This window comes from Eptesicus fuscus, chromosome 14 (genome assembly GCF_027574615.1).
Source record: "Eptesicus fuscus isolate TK198812 chromosome 14, DD_ASM_mEF_20220401, whole genome shotgun sequence".
In the NCBI taxonomy this organism is placed as follows: Eukaryota; Metazoa; Chordata; class Mammalia; order Chiroptera; family Vespertilionidae; genus Eptesicus; species Eptesicus fuscus.
In genome coordinates, this window is record NC_072486.1 from 10749665 (window position 1) to 10769764 (window position 20100).

At 56.6% G+C, this 20100-nt stretch overlaps 1 protein-coding gene across 1 annotated transcript; it reads left to right on the plus strand.

Annotated features, from left to right (window-relative positions):
* The first annotated feature begins 16925 nt into the window (after nt 1-16925).
* On the plus strand, nt 16926-18794 carry HOXA13 (homeobox A13). The gene is made up of 2 exons (XM_008147788.3): nt 16926-17844; nt 18539-18794. The coding sequence occupies exons 1-2, from the start codon at nt 16926-16928 to the stop codon at nt 18781-18783; spliced, it is 1164 nt and encodes a 387-aa protein (XP_008146010.3). The 3' UTR covers nt 18784-18794.
* Nucleotides 18795-20100: the final 1306 nt, after the last annotated feature.

A 20100-nucleotide genomic window follows, 5' to 3' on the forward strand; every position in this document is an offset into this window, starting at 1 on the left:
GGGTCACACAGAGCCCAGCCATTCCCCACTTTAAGGCCAGGTGTGCTCAGAAAAGGGGCTTTCTCTTCCTCAAGGCTAGGTCCGCCTCCCCCAGCTTCTCTTATATACACACATTCATCCTAGATTAGTGTGTCTACAGGTTTGGATTATATGCCCTGTCCAAAGGCTTCATGAAGGTGTTTCAGTGGAAATTCAAGACAGCCCCGAGAAGGTGTTCATAGTCCAGCTGTCCAGAGAGGCCACAAGAAGCGGCCGCCCTCCATCCTGCTCCCCAGGCTCCCCGAGACCCTACAAAGATCATTGGTTTTAAGCAAAGTACTCCACTTCTTTTCACAGAAATGCCTGCCTCTCAGGGGCCTAACCTGGTGGTTCTCACCTGGGGGCAATCCCTGGCCCCCAGGGGATAGTTGGCAATGTCTGGAGGTATTTTTGATAGTCACAACTGGGGAAGGGGCTACTGGCATCTAGTAGAAAGAGTCCAGAGATCCTGCTTAGCATCCTACAGTGTACAAGACACACTCTGCAGCAAAGACTTAGCCGGCCCAAAACATCAATAGTGTTTAGGCTGAGAGATCCTGACCTAATCCAAACTCCTACTGCCTGGGAGCAAGTAGTCCCTCCAAACTTCTCAGGCTACTAAGCAGACAGCAAACTGGAGCATCAGGAGGGGAGCCCAGGAGGAACCCTTCTCAGGCCCCCCACTAAGAATGGGGAGGTCCCAGCCAGCTCCTTCCTCCCTCTGCTTTGCCTCCAGAACACAAAACCCAGGCATCTGAAAAGATTAAATAAAACCCAGGATTCCCAGCCCCTCAGGCTGCATAACCCTGCCCCTCATATCCTATTTCCCTTCTGCACCAGCTCACTCTTGGAGCACAGTTGGAAATTTGAATTGCAATCTTTACTGTCCAGCCCTCAAAGGCCCGGCCTGCTTCCTCTCCCAGGGACAAAGTCTCCTCAACGTCCTGCCTCCCTTTGAGATGAACCCCCCAACCCTGCCTCTTTCACCAACTGTAAGTTTTTCTTCCTCACCTCCCTCTAGCCCTCGCCTTCTCTTTCTAATTAAACCACATCCAGGGTGTCGGGAGGGAAGGGGAAAGGATTCTGAAGACTTCCGTGCTCCAGGTTCTGGGGCCTACAGCCTCATGTTTTTTTGTGAGGTGCCAACCTCGCTGTGATCATTAAACTCCACAGTGGTGGGGCGTTTTCTCGTTGCTGTTAACCTGGGAGCCAGCTACATCTTGTTTATCAGACTTGTTTTAATTCAGCTTGGTCAGGTTCCAAGTGTTGAGGTGGAGATTAAAGGCAACTGAAGAATCCAATTAGCCGCCCAGTCTTCTTTAAGCCAAAAAATCAGGTCACAAACTAGATCAAAGTGAAATTATTTCTCGACAGCACTGTTCATTAAGGGGAGGGTGGGAGCTCACACTGCTAAGCTGGGCTCATTACGGGGACTGGCATTTTAAATACAGTATCTCCCCCAAATTACATGTTCCAGAGGTCGGAGGGAGAAACCAAGATTATCTTACGTGAAGTCTCTGTTTGGCTAATAGAAAACAGAAAGCTGAAGAATGAGTCTATAACTTCTAGGAAAAGATTTAAACAAGGCCCCAATTTTCCTGGGCCAGCAAAACCAAACCTGGGAACTGGAATTGGCAACAGTCACTCCCAGGCAGAGAATTCCTCCTCCGGGGAATCTAGACAGCTGAGAAAACTAGGTTTTCCAGGTGGCCCTGTTCACCCACTTTCCTGAGAGCCCACCCCGTTCCCTGGCTGGGCGCAGCTTCAAGGGAGGCCCCTAGCAGCCCAGCCCAGCCCAGCCCAGCCCTCCCCCAGCCCCAGGACCCAGACAGAGAAACCACTCACCATTTCTGGATCCTGGGTCCCAGGTAGAGTCATTTCCAAAGGCAAGAGTCTCCCCCTGGGCCCTCCTGTGTTCCTGTGGGCTCTTTTGAGGGGCTGAAAATAGGCAGAGGAGAGCAAGGAGGGCCTGATCACAGCCACTTCCCAGAGGGAGGATCAAATACTGGATTGCTGTGTGGGGCACTTAGAAACGCTTGATTCTATGACAAATTACATTCAAAAGAGCAATAATAAGACACATGGCCTTCTTCTATCAGCACTGATTTTACACTGGGCCAGGAAATCTGCTGAAACACTGGCTCCCCGCACCCCACCCCTCGCCCCCTCCTGCTTGCAAAAAATTCTGCTTAGCCTCACAGGCAACCAGGAACCTCGGTGTTAGAAGATAACCTTTTTAAAGCCCCGTAGGCCACAAACCTGTGAGGCACTGAATGTGGTTAAAGTTTCTTTAGGGGGTGGGGGGTGGGGAGGGGAGGCGGGGGTGTTGTGGTCACTTCTGGGAGTCTGAAATCTGAACCACTAGTGAAACTCTGCCTCAGACTTCCCAGTCTCTCCATCCCATCCAGCTAGGGCCTGGGAGCAAAGCCACTGGTAATCGGAGGCCCGACCCCCTTGAGTGGGAAAAGATGTGAAAGAGAAAGGGAGACACAGGGAGAGAGGAAGAACAATGGGAGAGAGTCTCAAAGCTTTGGTCTGTATGCACCGCCCGCCTCGGGTCTGGCTGTCCTCACATTTCTAGCTGCTGCGGAACTCCAGGCCTGGGAGCCCTGGCAACTGCATTGTGCCAGGCACCAAAGGCATGGAGTTTGTTTGGGTTGCAGCCACCCAGGACCCCCACTAGGCTTTTTGTCTCCCTTTCGTCTCCTGTAGCCAGAGCCTGCACCCTTCAGGAGGAGGTTGGGAGGTCACGTGTTAGAAACTTCCCCCACCGTTGCTGGATCTGAGGACCCCAGGCGTCTGAGCGCAAGGAACTCCAGCCGGATGGGATTCTCCCCGCATGATTCATCCGGAGCAGGAGCGAATCCCTCTGGTGGTTTCCCCCTCTGTGCGACCGTTACCCTCCCTGAGATCATCTCACCCTCCCGGATCCTTCCACACCAGCCTGTGGTTCCCCATGCCCTGGGGCCAGCAGCAGCCTGCCAGGCCTCGGTCGCCCACACAGATTTTCTTACGCGCCCCGCAACGCGAAGGGAAGCGCCAAATGGTTTGGTTTGGTTTTAAACCGGCGGCCTAAAATGAGTTTCAAAATCTGGTCGTTTCCTAAGGAGACAAGAGCGCACACAGGCCGACCGCGGAATTTGCATTAACGGGAACCTGGCGGGCGGTTCCCGTGCGGAGTCCGGGGGGCCTCCAGCAAAGCAGCCCTCGGACCCGCCACCGCCAAGGCGATCGCCCACCGGCGGCCGAGCGGCCCGGCCTCGGGCGGAGCGCCGGGGCGCCCCGCACCACAGCGCGGCCTGGTTGTGTTTGGCCTCAGAGCGCGGTGAAGGGAAGGGTGGGGCGATGAGGCAGGCCGACGTGCGCCTTTGTCCCCAGGGGCCGGGCCCCGGCCAGGACTGCGGTCCCTGCACTGGCCACTCTCAGGGGCGGGTGGAGCCGCTGCCCGAATATGGGGCGAGGTGTCCATGTGGCGGCGTGGGAGGTGCCCGTGCCAGGCCTTGCCCGCTGCCCGAGAGGCCGGGGCGGCGTGGGAGGCGCTGGACCTGCCCTGGGGCGGAGGCGGGGGTCCCCTCCTAGCGGAACTCTAGGCCCCTGCTGCACCCGGGACCCAAAACAGCACGTTCCGGGGGGTTGGGGGGGGTGTGGTCAGCCCTGGGAGAGCCGACCCCGCGCCCCTCCCCGGCCAGGACTCGGCCTGAGCACTGTTCCCGGGCCCAGCGCCTCGGCCCAGAGGTCGCATCTCAACCCGGAGCAGCTCAGAAGGTCTGCGGGGCGCGGAGGCGGCCTGATGGGGAGGCGGGGACGGGAGAGCTTACCGCCGGGAGCAGGGGGAGTGCTGACCCTGCCCACCCCGGGGGCCGCCCCGGGCCGCCAGCGCTCCGGCCACCAGCCCCGCCGCCGCCTCCCGGTGCCCGGCCCTGCGCCAGGCCCGGCCTCGGTGGCCCCGCGCGGGCTGCGCTCCGCTCCTCTGCCGCCGCCTCCTCCCCGGCGGGACCCTGAACTTGGCCCCGAAGCCGCCCGGCAGCCGCTTTCGAACAACGCGGGAGAGCAGAAAAACCCAGATTGTCCGCGTAAACGCTGCGAGCCCCTCTCCCCGCGCTCCCGGCTTCTCGTAAAGGCGGCGGCCGGTACAGTAAGAGGGGAGCCGTGTTTGCGACTGTACCGCGTAATTACCTCCAGGCCCGCCGCCCGCCCCCGCCACGCTCTTCACGAGCGAGAGCGGCTAATGCATTTGCACACATTAAACATCTTGAACGCATAATTACAGGCTGCAGACAGGCCGGACAATAAAATATCTCGGCTCGATATTTTTGGAAGCCTTTTGCGACTGTGCCTGGAATAAATAACCGCTCTCCATGTCCTCAGCCATCGAACGGCAGCCACCCTTTCTTTCCGAACACCCCCACTCCTCGCCCTGTGCTTTTGAGAAACGGGGGTGGGGTGGGGTGGGGGTAGAGGCCGGACCCCAGGGAGGGTGCGGCTGCCTGGAGGGGTCTCTAGGCCGCCAGGCTCGGCTGCAGGGTGCGCCTGGACAGGGGTGACTGGGATAAGACTGCCTAGCCCCAGAGGCCTTTTTCCTCTTCAGAGGGAGGAAAGTGGGGGGCCCTCTAAGCTCCACAGCCTCTGGGCACAGCGGCCTCCCCATGGTCTCCCCACTCAGAGGCCAAAGGGTTTGAAGAAAGCTGCCTCCCAGCCACCCCGAGAAGAGCAGCTGCAGCTGAGCTGGTCCCGCTCCCTGAGAAAGCCGCCAGAGAAGAACGAGCGCCCCGTGGAAGCTGCTAGACTCCGGGGAGGACGCAGGGAGGGCTCCTTTCACCCCCAGAGCCGGGCCGGTCTAGCTGCCCTTGAGTCTTAGCTGCCTCGTCGGGAAAATGGAGACGATTATAACAACCTCGGGACCTACTTTGCAGGTCGTTATGAGGAAGCACTTTAAAAATTTTTTATTGCCATATAACTTACATATAGCAAAGCATAAAAATCGTAAGCACCCAGCTCGCTGGATTTTTATATGTGTGTGCACTCGTGTAACTACTACCCAGATCCTGAGAGAGCACTCCCAGCCCCAAAAGGCGCCACGAAGAAGCACTTTTAACACTAACTTTAGTCAGTGGCCATATTCTCTCTAACCCAAGTGAGTCAGTACCCCAGTCGAGTATGTGGAACTTCTTAAAACTCGGGGATAAGAATTGACACACCAGATATACATAAAAAAGATTTACTATTCACACCATGGCTAGGGCTGTGGGACCCTCTAATCTGAAGGAGCAGGAAGGGGCCTTGTCTATAAACCCTCAAATGCCCAGGGGTTGCGGGAAAATGGAAGATCAGGTTTTGCCCTAGCCAGTTTTGTTCAGTGGATAGAACGTCCACCTGCAGAACTGAAGGGTCGATTCTGGTCAAGGGCACATGCCCGGGTTGCAGGCTTGATCCCCAGTAGGGGGCGTGCGGGAGGCAGCTGATCAACGATTGTCATCATTGATGTTTTTGTCCCTCTTTCCCTCTCCCTTCCTCTCTGAAATCAATAAAAAATATATATATTTTTAAAAAAGATCAGGCTGCAATTCCTTCTGAGACAATGGCCTTCTCCTGTTGCTGTGCGTGGCTGGGGTTTTTACATACAGGGCTGGCATGTTCATCTCCAGGTTAGGGCCAGCCCAGCAGAGAACGGCCTGAGAACCCCTCCCAGGAGATGGGAACCTGACTGCATAGCCTGTAAGTTTGGGGTGTCTTATTTCAGTGACTCCCCGGAATCCAAGGCTGATTTGATCTGTGGACGGAATTTCCCAAAGGGATGTCTGGCCCTGAGATAAATGGGCCGCTCTATTTTGTGAAAAGTGTTGCTTCAATGGCTAACACATAAAATTGGTACACATTATAAACAATACAAAAGGATTTATAGCAAAAAGTGAATTCTCTACTGGACCCCCTGCCCCTCCGTTCTCCCCGGAGGAAGCCACTTTTACTGATGACTTGTCGAGCCTTCCAGCCCTATGTGCACACCCCCTTTTTAAGAGCACACCGCAGCCCGCGCTATACATGCAGCCCTGGCCTTGGATTGTCAATAACTGCCCAAGACGATTCTCCGTGATGACTATATCGGTTCAGAAAATTATGTTCAGCCCTGGTGAGCCAGCCAAGCTGAAATTCAGGCTAACTTTGTATGTCCTGGCACAGGGCAGGGCCACTACAGCCTGGGTTTTCGACCCTGACCTACCTCAAACGGGCTAACTTGGCTGCACCATCATTACCAGCCATTCCCCCACCCCTCCTTGGGCAACCTGCGGGAAATAATCAAGGCTCTGACCATGACTTTGGATCTACAACCATTCTCTCTCTGGAGTCAGGGGAAATTGGAAGTGCCTCTTGGAATTTTTAACTATTCTGTCTAGTAGCTATAAAAACTGTGCTCAGGTCATTAGCCCACCCTGGGTGTCTGCCTCCGACCCTATTTCCTCAGTCCTCTTTGGAGCTGGATGGGATGGCCCGGTGCTGGCCCCCACCCCGCCTGGGCAGGGGCGGGAGGGCACAGTGGGAGCCGTAGCCCCAGACTTCGGGCCCCGCAGTGTCCGCCAGGAGACGACGGAGGAAACGCGTTTACCACCTGGGCGACCTTGACTGCTGCCGATTAAAGTTTAATCCGAGGTGTGGACTCAGCCTTGCTCTGTTATTTAAACACATCAAAGGTCATAAAAAGATTCCAATGGCGAGAGTGGTCCCGACGCAGGCCCGCAGGGAGCCAGAGTTTGATTCCGGTGGATTTCCAGAGCCAGGATTTAGAGTGCGGGGCGAGGAGGGGGCAGGAAAAAAAAAGAAAACCGCTTTCCCAACAGAACACCACACTTCCAAAAGCAGCGGGGGAAACCGAGTCTCGGGCACCGGGAGCTGAGAGCCCCCTGCAATTCTGGGAAGACATCTAGTGGGAAGAGGATGGAACTGCAGCATCCTCTGCCTCCGCCGGCTGCGACCCGAATGCCTCCGGATGGGGTGGGCATGGGAGGGCGCAGACCAGAGACCCGCTTCCCCTGCCGCCCCTTCGCAGCACGGCGGGGCTTGAAGATCTCAGGGCCGAGAGCGACTTCCACCGGGAGGGGAAAGGTGCAGCTCTCTCAGGCTGAGGAACTGGTAGGCCAGCTGAGGGCCCAGGGGCCCAGGAACCCCGGATTCTTCTCCAAATCACCCCGGGCTTCCTGAGCCCAGAGCGGGCGGAGTCCTGGAGCGACCACATGAGGGTTCTCCTGAGGGTCCTGAGTCGCGCTGGGGACCAAGAGGTCACCGCAGAAATCCAGGCGAGGCTGGGCGACCCCTCGCCACCTGCCGGCTGCTGTGGGCCAGGTGCACTGCAGAGCCGCCCAGCTTCCCAGGGACTGCAGGCGGGACTTGCGCCCATCTCCGTCGTGGGGCCTTCGGGCCTTGCCCTGCCCGCTTGCTCCTGCCCTGGCTACCTAATTTCTATGAGCCCTGGCGTCTCTCAGGACCCTGGGGAAGAGCCCCACATGTGGAATGCTGTCTCTGACCTCAGCTCTCTCTGCAGCACCAGCGCCTCTTTCTAACCCGAAGGCAGCCGAAAAGAGAGGCGGTCTCCCTGCCGGCTGCCCCTTCTGCTCGGAACTGCCAGTCCCAGCATCTCCCCTGGCGGCTCTCACCTGTACACAGCGGGTCTCCCTCCTCTGGGCCTCCTGGGTGACCACTTGGGCTGGGGCTGTTTCCCGTCTTGTTCCCTCTATTGCATCGTCCCGGGAGAAAGAGCAGCACTGGGGAGCCAAGGGATACATACATATGGGTCACGTGCAATGTGGGGATCCCAGGAGCCCCCACCGAGCCCCCAGCAGCGGGCCTACAGCTCTCCTGGGGGAGGGCCCTCTGGGGTGGGGGCTGCAGGGGACAGCGAGGACTGCGGAGAGTTCCCTCTGCAGGAGGAACCAGCCCCAGGCTCAGCCCAGGGGGTCACAAACGTCCTCCTCCCCTCCTCCTTTTGCCCATCGCGAGGCTTTCCCCACACCTACTCATACTCTAGGCTTGGTCCCTCCCTGATTTTCAAAGGCGAGCTCATGAGCCCTCGTTTTTTTTGGCTTTCTGTTATCCTCTGACCACTTTTCTACATCCTCCCGCCCCCTCCCCCCACCCTAAGAAAAAATAAAACTGAAAGTAACTGGAAATAGTGGATGTGGCCATTCTGGGCAAATGCCTGAAGCCCAAGATGCTTAGCCAGACCTATCACACACCAAAGCCCATCCCCAAAGGGATATAAGGTTCTGGCCCCTTCTGCCCACTCCTCTTTGTCACCTCTCAGCTGGGGTGACTCTTGTCCCACAGGTAGGCAGGCTCCCTAGCTGGTATTGAGTCTCCTATCGACCGCTGGAGCAGTGGTGCGTGGGGATGGGAGGAAGCCGGCAGCTGTGTTAGCCAGCTTGAACTTCGGGGAATGGAAAGCTGAGCTTTGGGTTCGGTAGGAGATGAACCTGAGATCCAAGGGCCTGGAGTAGTCAGGGTCCCACAGGAGCTCCATGGGCTGATGCGCATGCTTGGAGCACAGCTGGCCCCCTCGCTTCCCTCCGCCAGCACACACCACCCAGGAAGTCCCCTCCCTGCCCACCTAGCTAAGCCAGCATCGGACCCAGCCAGCTCTGCTCTGCTCCCACCTCAGGCCTGTGGGGACGTCTACTCCTCGGGGTGACAAACGAGTCTGCTTGCTCTCAGTGACATCAAATTACTTTGCACCAGCCAAGGGTCCCATGACCCGACATAACCCCACATTAGGTCCTAGAAATGCAAAGAAATATGGCCTTTTTAAACGTGGCTGAGAGCACGTAATTGCTAGCAGGCTCCATTGGTTGTCCCAAGTCGGGCTCAAGACCTGTGCCGGGACAGCTGATAGCAGCCAGAATTCCTTGCGTGGGTTCTCTGTGGGCAGAAGTTCAAGCCCACATTGAATCCTGGACTCCAAACGGTTTCCCCAATCACAGATTATTGTTGTGCAGCGAAAGAAGGCACAGGGAGGCTTGCAGCCTAAGCATCCGCTCCTCGCCAGCGGGGGCCCCAGGCAGGCTTCTTCAGCGAACAGGCTTCCGCAGGGAAGGAGTGTCTGCAGAGCTTTAAAAACAGGCCTGCCGTGGCTGCCTGGGCTTCACTTTTTGTGGGGAATTATGCTTTCTCTGCTTCTTCTTGGTTGCCTTCCCACCCCTCCCTTCCTCTGAGTCTCCCAGCTTCTCTGTGATGGCATCATCTCACTTCTGCAGTCCCCAGCCTGACCCTGACCGGAGCCCTGTGGTGAACTCCATCCTGGAGTCAGGAGATGACAGTTGTTGGAAGAAGCGGCTGTGCCCAAAGCCCTGATAGGGATCAATCTTGCTGATGCCCCTCAGGCTGCAGGGCAGGGACTCGGGCAGCAACTCCAGGGGCTCCTGCTGGGTGCAGTGGGAATTGTTCCAGAATGATATAACCTCTGGGCACGTACCTCTCTTGTTTAATTTACACATTCCTTAGGAGTTTAGCCAAATAGCTCTTTTCTAATGTGATGAGCGGCTACATTAGCACATATTAGCATAAGAGCATCCCAGGTATTTAACAATGCCTAAAAAAAAGGGGGGGGGGTGATTAAGGAACCATAACCCATCCAAATGCAAAATAATCGAACATTTGACTTCAGAAAGGCTGACAAATAATATCCTCTCAGACGAGTGGGGCTCGAACTTATGAAGGGGGTGGGACCGGTCAGATTCAATGGTTTGCTATTTTTCACTTTCGCCTTTTTGCTTTCTAAAGTTGCCAAGGCTTTTCGTTAAACCAACCACACTTCAGAAATTGCTGGGGAGGATTATGCTCATTGTCAATCAGACCACTGAATTAAAACAAAATAAACCACAATGATTTTATTTATTTTTTTAAAAAAATCTATTACCGCTGAGGAGATTTTAAGAAAGCACACTGGACGGCATTTCTTTTTGAAAACTGTGGTGGCTATGAATTCTGACAAACGCTCCCTTCCTGGCTTAATCATTAGAAATCTCTTTTTGGTTTCCACCAGGGGAAGAGGTGTGCTGAAATACAACACTGCCACTTGTCCAACAAGAAGGGAATATATGTCAATTGAGGACATAGGGAGGACTGAGCCATGGTTTCCATCTCTTCCCCAAATCCAGTAGAAATCTTCTATTAAAGGATAACGCACAGGAGGGTAGCATGCGTTTCCCTGTATGTGCATTGGAAAAAGAAGAGACATACAATTTCCAGCAAGACGCCTCACACCCCAGCCCCCCTTTTTGTCCAGATCCCTTTGGGGTGGACCCTTAAATTCTCTCTAGATTGTGATCAGAACAATTCAAGTTCAAACACACTGACCTCTTACCCTCAGCATAGGAAGGATTCCTTTTTATGGAGCAATTTTGCTCAACCTTGAAGTTTATCCTCAAAACCCTAGTTGAGAATGGAATGATTCGCCTCCCAACTAGAATGTTTTATAAAACACTTTTTAAAAAAGTGGACGTGGGTGATGAAACTCGAAAGACAGAATGATAATAGTGGGAGTTGGGTATATAGGGGTTCATTCGACTTTTGCGTGCATTTGGAAAATTCCATAATAAAGGTATTTTTTTTAAGTGTTGTATTAGGCAAAGGTGGAAAAATTATCCCTGCCAGGAGGCTCAAATAAAAACACAGTCCAGTTGGGCAGCACCTGGAGGGACCCCCTTAACCTTGTTTCTCCAGAACGGAAAACGACCTTGCTCCCTTTTCATTTCTCCGGCATCAGCCGGCCATCCCCAAGCTCCCTTTCCGGCCATCTCCCTTTCCCAGCCCATAAACCGAGCATCCAAACCCGGGGCTGTGGGGCTGATTAACGGAGCTTCCGTACTCAGCTCCTCGGACCAGAGTGCAAATACCCATAAAAACTAATATCAAAAGTTTTTATTGAGCTGCTTCGTTTCCCTGAGCCTTGGGCTGAGCGGGGCCGGAGCAACGGGACAAAGGAGCTGCGACTGCGCCCTGAGCGGCGTTCGCACCCCATGGGCTCCGCGCCGGGCCCCGGAGCCAGCCGGAGTTTGTGGGGAGAACACCCGGACCAGGTAAACGCCCGTCGGGGGCCGGCCCGCCACTGGGGACAGGTGTATTGACACAGCCGCTTGGGGAGGGGACGGGGAATGGGAGGACATATCAGACTGGGCAGGGAGACGCCAGCCACCCCAAGTATGTCACCAGGCTGGTCCGGCAGGCAGAACCATTTCTCCTCCGGACGGATGCCTGGCTTTCACCCACGTGACGCTGGGTGTCGTTTCCACTGTGCGTGGGCCCTGGACGTGTGACTCTGCGTGTGCACATCGAGGCACACGCGTTGTGATTCCAGCGTGGAACGCGCTGGGGGCCGTGGGCTCACACCTCTGTGTTCTGTTCTGACTCCCCGTCCCCGGGGCTGCGCTGGTGAGTTTCCCTCCTGCGGTGGCTCTCAGCAGTAAGCATTCGCCACCCGGCTCGGGGACGTGGGGGGAGGAGGAGGGCGTTAGGGTTGGAGGAGAGAGGGACTCACGCGGGCCCAGGCGCCTGGCTGCTGCACCGGTTTCTCCGCGGGGAAAAGCCGGGACTCCGCGGGCCGGGCTCAGCCTAAGGCCCCCGGTTCCTGCAGACGCTCCGACGTCTCCTGTGTATTTGTTGACACAATGAATCCGAAGCCCGGCGCTGGTTTCCTGTTCTGTTGCGGGCGGGAGCATCCGACTAGGACGGGGGTGGAGGCCGGCGAGGGCACAGATAACCTTGGGACAGAGACCTCTGGGCCTCTCCACGTCGCAGCCGCCGGCCTCCTCGGCCTCCTCGGCCGAGTGACGGGGAGCTCACTCCCTGGAGGGCGTGGGTCCGAGTCCAGCGGCCAGCTGAGATCTTCGAGAAGGCGATTCCTCCTTCGGGCGAGCGCGGCCCCAGGCCCCCCTGCGTCGGGCGCTTGCCCTGGTCTTTGGACCAGGGCAGAGCGGCGGCGGGCCCGTCGGGGCGGGCAGCGCTCCCTCACCATCACCCCCAGGCCTCCCTGAGCCCTCGGGCGGCCAGTCTCAGAGGCGGGAAGGCGTCCCGCATCCAATTTGCGCCAACCCGAGGTGGGGGTGGGAGGTCTGGGTGCGCTGGCTGGCCTTGTGCAGAGGCGGCTGCTCCTCAGAAGAGCTGGGGGGGGGGGCGGGTTGGGGGCTTCCCTCTCCCTGCTCAGGGACTTTCTGAGAACAACACTGCAACTGAGGTCTTCCCTGGGCTCCTGCCACCTCCTTTCCGAGGCGCTGTGCACCGGTGGCCTGGCAGGCCTGGCACTGAAGGACCCCCCCCCCCAATCTGGAGCTCCTCCCCAAACTTGCTGTCCCCAAAATCCACGGAGTGAGGGGCTCCAATGGCCAAGTGCTGTTTGTGTGGGTCTCCCTGGAGCTTGCACTTCCATTTTCACTGTTAGCTTCGGGTCACCACGGAGCCAAATGCCTTCCCAGCGTCCAAAACTGTCCCCACAGCCTCAGGCCTTTTGCTGCTTCATGAATGCTTCCAGTGCACACAAATCTAGAACCAAAGCTTGAGCAAGTGACTCAGGATAGGCCATTGCCCTGCCCTCTGACCAGCTTCAGCTCAGGTCTCTTCAGAACTTACCTTTCTCCTTAAAAAAAAAAAAAAACAAACAAACAAACAAAAAAATACTGCAGCTTTCACAGGGTGGGAATAAGGGTGGGGAAACCCACAAAGCCCACTGTGACCAGAACGGCCCTACTCTTGTCTCTTCCCCAGGTGGTCTAGCGGACTGCAGATTCCGGGTTCTTTCCTGTTCAGTTGTTTCCCCCCCCCCAAATCTCTTTCTCTTTCCCGCTAAGCTAGCCTCGGCTCCTCTGCCATTTCCCCCTCCCTAGCTCTCTTCCTTTGCCATTATCTCTGCAACCCCACCCCTCCTGCCGTGGGAGAGAGAGGGTTAAGATGTTCTGCAAATGCCGCTCGCTCGTAAAGCTGCTTGGATACATTAGAAACACATGAATATCTTGAAATACAAAGTGTCTTTAAAACCAACCGAGGAATGTTTATCCCGATGCTGGGTGGATGCAGAGGAGGAGTGCCAGGGAGCGGTGCTGACAGCCTCCTCCCGGCCAGAGTGAGAGCAGGTAAACTTCATTCGCTAGTGAAAATCAAACTCCATTAAACCCCCTTCTCCTTTGTCCTTTTCTCCCCTCACCCCCAGAGCCCAGCTCGCCATGGCCCAGGCTGGTAAGGAGTCTCCCACCGTCCCCCTTTCCCCCCAAAAAAACAGCCAAGATCTCTTTCCTCAGCAGGAGGCTCCGGGATAGCGAGGCCCACAGGCACCCTGGCTGGCCCTAAGAGGCTGGAAGCCATGCCAGCCGAGGGTCTGGCAACAGAAAGGGTCTGGCTCCTGGAACAAAGGCCAAGCCCCTGGCCGGCCACCGCCCTCCCATCTGGCCCCTGCTGCCTAGTCAGGGCCCCCTTTGGGGGGACATCAGGGCGCACCTCCACCCCTGCCACCCTCTTGCTCAAGGAGCCACTTCCTCCCTCAGATCCCATTGGGTGCCCTGGCTTCCTTAACCTAGCTCACAAAGGGATGACACTGTTATTGCCAGGATCCAAGTGGATAGCACCTCTCTGCAATCCCATAGGAAGTCCTGACCGAGTCTAGTAGACACCAAAAAACAAAAACGGAAAAACAGAGGGTCAGGACCAACTAGCTGAGCAGGCAAGAGTCTTGATCTTGCTGTTGGGAAAAAGAAGAAGCGCGCCGGGGTTCTGCGCTTGCTTCCCAGGGCACCCTCCAGTTCTCCATTGCCCTGCAACCCTCCTTTCTCCACCGCAAGGCCGTGTGGTGGCTGCCTGGAGGGCTGAGAGGCTAAGAAATGGTGTTGGGAACCATTCACAAACCTCTGACGCCCCTTGACAAAGGACAAGAAGGGGAGAGAAAGAGATTTTCTTGCTTCAAAGTGCGTAGAAATCCTAGAAACCGAGACCCCAAATTATTCACGGAGCTCATTCAAATGCTATAAACCATCCCCGCTGGTGAGTGGCTACAACTCTATGTCTAACGGAGCCTGCAGACTTTTAAAAACAGTGACGGCATGCCAGGACGCCAGGGACTTGCCTGATAGAACAACCATTTCATGTAGTGAGATCCAAGACATGAAGGGAAGGAACACAGATTGCCTCCCTCCAAGTAACCACGTCTGGAGAGTGTTTGAAAGTCGATAGAGAACTAAGAAACGATCGGATAACTTGATCACTAAAGAGCCACCACAAAGCTCAATAAATAGTTCAGGCTGGAAGCCCTTCCCTGGCGGGGGGGTGGGGGGCCACCAAGTACAAAAGCCTAATTTGAGATGCAACCCAAAGCTTTTCCCCAGCGCCGTCCCTCCCAGACAAACCTGCTCGCTCGGGCTCCTCAGCATCCTGTCTCACCATTTTTGGTGAGGAGAGGCCAGTGGACTCTGGCAGTCTGTGGAGCGGGGCCCTTCTTCTGCACGCAGGGCTGGGTCTCCGGTGAAGTGGGGAGAGGGACTGAGGAATGTGGAGCTGGCCTTGGCCTTGGCCGCTGCGTGCACCGGCAGCTGTGCCATGGCCAGAGGTGAGCTGGCACAGGCGCCGGCTTGGTGGGGGCTCCCCGAGCTGTGTTTTCGTTATTCCAGGTCTGGCTAGAAAACAGAAGAGGCTTGAAAGCTTGCGCCAAGAGCAGGGCGGAGGCAGAGAAGAAGAGTCTGTAAACACCGCCCGAAAAACTCCACAAAGGCAGCAAAAACTGCTCCATAACCAAACAGAGCCAGAAACAGGAATTCCGAAAGAAAGGAGTCAAGAGTGAGGGGAGATGGGCGGTGGGCCTTTCACAGCTGCCTGGGTCTCCAGGCTCGCCTGGCAGTTCTCAGATTGGCTGGACTGCAACTTTCAACTTGACCTTGGCCTCCAGCCCTGTCTGACCCGTATGTAAAATAGCCCTCAAGTCGTCAGGAACTGGGGCCTTGAACCCTACCCTGCCTCTTTGTCACCGTGAGTTTTACTATGCCACTCGGAGGAAGGAAGGGGGGGGAAAAGGCCCCGGAAAGTAACACAAAAATCTGGTCCCTACAGAGGCCGGTGTTTTAGTCTGCAAATGGACAGACAGGGAGGAGGTAAACTGGGGGCAAATCAATATTTACCCGGAGCTAAGGCAGCAGGGAAAGGACACACTGGTTGTGTGTATGGTGAAGGGGGTGGGAGGGGGGGTCACAGAAGGTTTTATTGGGCAACACTTACATTGGTCCGGGCAAACCTGGAGATCGGAATGGATAAAAGCCGGAGCCCAGCCTTCTTGGTCTGGACCTTGCAGGACAACCAGGAGCCTTAGAGAGCAGAGAGGCGGGGGTGGGGGGGGGGGTGGGAGTGGGGTTGCAGCGGCTGGGGATATTCAAAGCGCCCCGAGTTTAGGGCTGAGTCTGCAAGCTGGGATCAGACGGCAGGTCCCAGCCTGGCAGCTCACCAGCCCACCTGTGGTGGAAGGGACCGGAGCGCTCTGACACCCCTGCGTTCCTGTGGAATGCGCCCACTTTCACTTTGAATGCCTGTTCCCCTTCTGGGCTTCTGACCAGATCACAGCCTCCACAATCGGAAACAGAAGCATGTGCTTCCAAAGCGACAAGACCCCCAGAATTCCTCACCCAATGATGGCAGCTGCTCGGCTCCTCCAGCACCAACTTCCCACCACCGGCCCCTCCGAAAGGGTCTCGCTCCCCAGGCACAGGGGGAGGGCTTCTCGGGCTGCTTCCTGGGCGGAGGAGGACTGGGCACTCTGCATGATGGAGACAGTGTTCTCAGTCCTACTTGGGGGGAAGGCATGACGTGGCCCCCAAGGACCCCCTTTTCCTGTCCCAGCACAGAGTGAGATAAGGAGCTCCTGCCCAGGCTTTATGAAGTTCAGTCAGGCCTCAGAATGGGGGGCTCTTTTGAGTCCCAGCCAGCACCCCACCAGCCTGCTTCTCTTAAACTCCTTCCAGGACCGGCCAGCTTGGCTGGAGGCGTGGGAGCCCTGGAGAACCGGGCACACACATTTCTCTCCCCACCTCCCAGTCTCTGGAGAAGGAAGAGTTGTTAGGGGTGCCCAGTGAGGAACAGCCTGTATGCATACGTGTGAATGTGTGATCAGGGTGCACTTGGATGTGTGTCGGTGTGGATGTGATGGGTCATTCTGAGTGTGAGTGCAGGAGACTGCCCGCCGACACTGTGGACAAGGAAGGGGAAGGAGCTCCTAAGTGCAGTCCAAGCTTCCCAGTGGAATGTCCTGGGACTCGGGAGCCAGGCGCATCCGCCACCGCCCAGCCACTGTTTCCCTGGAAAGAGGGCCAAATCGCCAAGCTCTCCAAGCGGAAAGCGCTCGTGTCCATGAAAGACGCGGAGATACCTGAAAAGACAACAGCGCCTGCGGCCCCAAGAAACGCCCTGCCTGGCCTGCGCCTCGCCGCGATCCCATCCCCAGACCCCGCAGATTTACCTGACCTGTCCCCACCGCCTCAGGTCGCAACCCCACAGCACGTCCCTGTCCCTTCCCCGTCTCACACGGCTCTGAGCCCCGCGGGGACGAGGGAAAGGAAGGGGAGCGGCGAGGAGGCCGCCCTTCCCTCCCCACTGCACCGCCCGCCCGCGGCGCCGGCCTCTCCCCTGGGTGAACGGTGCCCGGCCGCTGGCGCTGGGGACCTCGCGGGCGGCGGCGGGGACCGCGGGTGCAGCGCGCAGGGCCGGGGCCGGAGCCGCCCGCTTTGCATACGCCGTGGGCGGAGCGGAGGGGGGCGGGCCAATGGGCGGCCGCCTGGCGCGACCCCGCGGGGCGCGATCCGCCCCCCTCGCTCGGGCCCCGGCCCCGCGCGGCGCGCTCTTCACTTCTTGGGGGCTTTTTAAAACAGCGCCACTGGGGTCTTCTCCATGCGGCTCGGGCTATGACAGCCTCCGTGCTCCTCCACCCCCGCTGGATCGAGCCCACCGTCATGTTCCTCTACGACAACGGCGGCGGCCTCGTGGCCGACGAGCTCAACAAGAACATGGAAGGGGCGGCGGCGGCGGCGGCGGCAGCGGCGGCGGCGGCGGCGGCCGGGGCCGGGGGCGGGGGCTTCCCCCCCCCGGCAGCCGCGGCCGCGGGGGGCAACTTCTCGGTGGCGGCGGCGGCGGCGGCAGCGGCCGCGGCCGCGGCCAACCAGTGCCGCAACCTGATGGCGCACCCGGCGCCCTTGGCACCCGGCGCCGCGGCCGCCTACAGCAGCGCGCCCGGGGAGGCGCCCCCGTCGGCCGCCGCCGCCGCCGCCGCCGCCGCCGCTGCCGCCGCCGCCGCCGCGGCTGCCTCGTCCTCGGGAGGGCCCGGCCCGGCGGGCCCGGCGGGAGCCGAGGCGGCCAAGCAGTGCAGTCCCTGCTCGGCGGCGGCGCAGAGCTCGTCGGGGCCCGCGGCGCTGCCCTACGGCTATTTCGGCAGCGGCTACTACCCGTGCGCCCGCATGGGCCCGCACCCCAACGCCATCAAGTCGTGTGCGCAGCCCGCCTCGGCCGCCGCCGCCGCCTTCGCGGACAAGTACATGGATACGGCCGGCCCGGCGGCCGAGGAGTTCAGCTCCCGCGCTAAGGAGTTCGCCTTCTACCACCAGGGCTACGCGCCCGGGCCTTACCACCACCACCAGCCCGTGCCTGGCTACCTGGATATGCCGGTGGTGCCTGGCCTCGGGGGGCCTGGCGAGTCTCGCCACGAACCCCTGGGTCTTCCCATGGAAAGCTACCAGCCCTGGGCGCTGCCCAACGGCTGGAACGGCCAAATGTACTGCCCCAAAGAGCAGGCGCAGCCTCCCCACCTCTGGAAGTCCACTCTGCCCGGTAAATGGCGCCCCCCCTTCTCAGCTCTGGTCCTCCGGCTCTGCTCCAGCTTCTCCTCCGCTTGCTCCCGGGCCACCCTGGGACCCCCGTTGCTGTCTCTCCCTGACCTGCCCTTGCGGCGGCGCTGCACCCTGGGGAGCCCGGCCCCGCTGACTGGCGCTGCGCGCACCGCCCTGGAGTGGGGCTGGCTCCCGGCTCTCCCTGGGTGAGGGAAGGGTGGAATAACGTATGGGGACCCAGGCTGGTTTCCTTCTCCCTTTGTGCCCCGCCCTCCCCAGCCCTGGACGTCGACTTAAAGCTGGGAAATTGACCTGGAAACGGTTGACTAAATTACCCGTATTCCATTCTCTCAGGAAGGGGTTCATTGTAGAAGCATCAAGTGTTAGGGGCTGGGGAGTACAGAGAGGAGCTAGGCGTCCAACTGCTGTCCCCTTAGCCCGGTGCTAAGGTGTGGGCCTGCAGGCCGGGCGATCAAGGGAACCCTGGCGCGCTCCTGGCCTGGCTGGGACGGTCACTGGAGTCCTGGGTAATTCCATTTCAGTGCAGAACTCATCCCTCTCCCCACTGACCCGCCAGGTTCGGGCCAAAGGCTGGATTTGCAGTGCGCTGCAAAGCGGAGAGCTCAGATCAAGCTGTCCCCTGCGCCCTGGCCCGCGCGTTCCCTGTGTAACTTGCCTTCTCCCCTGTCTTCCAGACGTGGTCTCGCATCCCTCAGACGCCAGCTCCTACAGGCGGGGGAGGAAGAAGCGCGTCCCTTACACCAAGGTGCAATTAAAAGAACTCGAAAGGGAATACGCTACAAACAAATTCATTACCAAGGACAAACGGAGGCGTATATCGGCCACCACGAATCTCTCCGAGCGGCAGGTTACAATCTGGTTCCAGAACAGGAGGGTCAAAGAGAAAAAAGTCATCAACAAACTGAAGACCACGAGTTAATGGATTAAAAGTGGAGAAAGAAGGCGACTTGAAGAAATGCTTCGGAACTCATGGCTTTACCCAGATCATGATTATAATGCTTAATAATAATTGAAGAATGGGAAAGAGAAAGAGAGACACTGGCATTTCGCTTTCCCGAGGGGGGAAAATCTCTTTCTCCTTGGTGGAATCAACTATTTTAAAACTTTAAGCAATGGTAAAGACTGCCCGATCTTCCGCCAAGCCCACCAGACCATTAAATGACAAACTCTGGTGTTAAATGTCAACCCCCAAATAGGCATTTTCAGATAAATTACGCATTTACTGAAATCTTGTAAGTATTTATGTGACCGTTACATTTTAGGACATTATGTTATATGGCAATAATCCGAAAACTGGTTGCAAAAGCAAGAGGCTGTTGTAAACATCTGCTTGTCCTTCGTCATCGCCATCCCCTTTGCATGTAAAGTGACGGCTCAGGTAAATCTTAGTTGAAACCCTACCGTTGTTGTATATTCTTCAGAACCTGTCATGTATAGATTTGGAGGGGGGAAGAGAAGAAGGTACTGAAATAATGATTGTGGACTATTTTCTATGAAGGGAGATAGGGAGAGAAAGCTCTTCCCGGGATCATTTGTCTTGGTAGTCATACAACCAGCTGAGCCTTTGAGGCTATAAGGGAACCCCAAGTTTGGAATGTCCTTCTGATAATAATCTTTATGTGCTTATCACAAGCATATTTTGTAGCATTTCGACTATGTTTTCTGCCCTGATATAATTTACTTTCCAAAGGATTTGACCTCATTTTTTAAAAAAATATTCAAAACATCAGACAATTCACAGAATTCACTTTATGTCAGATCTCGAGATCTAAGAGGTGCCACCCGAACATGGTGGACTTGGTTTTAAATATAATTAATTTTTTTTCTCATTTAAATTGCTGTTTTCCAATATTTACTAAAGATATTGCAGAAGAAATGATTTTTCTTTTTTGGAAAACTTGGAATGAAAATCCATTACCCCGAAACATTTAGATGTTTACATTCTATATTGTGATCTGTTAAGGGATTCATATTTTTCCTTGTTTATTGTGTTATGAGACCGCATTAGAAAGTTTAGGAATTCATCTTCACAGCACACTTTTAATCAAGCAGTTATTTCAGTCAGCACAGTCATTTGTTCATATTCACTATAAAATGCTATCTTGTAAATAAAGACATTCAGCACACTGTGAAAATGTATTTGTGCACCTGCTTTCCAAATATTTCAACTAAAAATAGTAATTACAAAAACCTTAGACCTGTAGATAGTGCCATAGTGGTGTTAATTATGTTAATA

What these genes read in the sequence shown, in the direction of transcription:
- HOXA13 (XM_008147788.3), top strand. Translation starts at nt 16,926, where the DNA reads ATGACAGCCTCCGTGCTCCTCCACCCCCGCTGGATCGAGCCCACCGTC. An exon ending in CTGGAAGTCCACTCTGCCCG is followed by an intron (nt 17,845 to 18,538) that starts GTAAATGGCGCC and finishes CCTGTCTTCCAG; the next exon opens with ACGTGGTCTCGCATCCCTCA.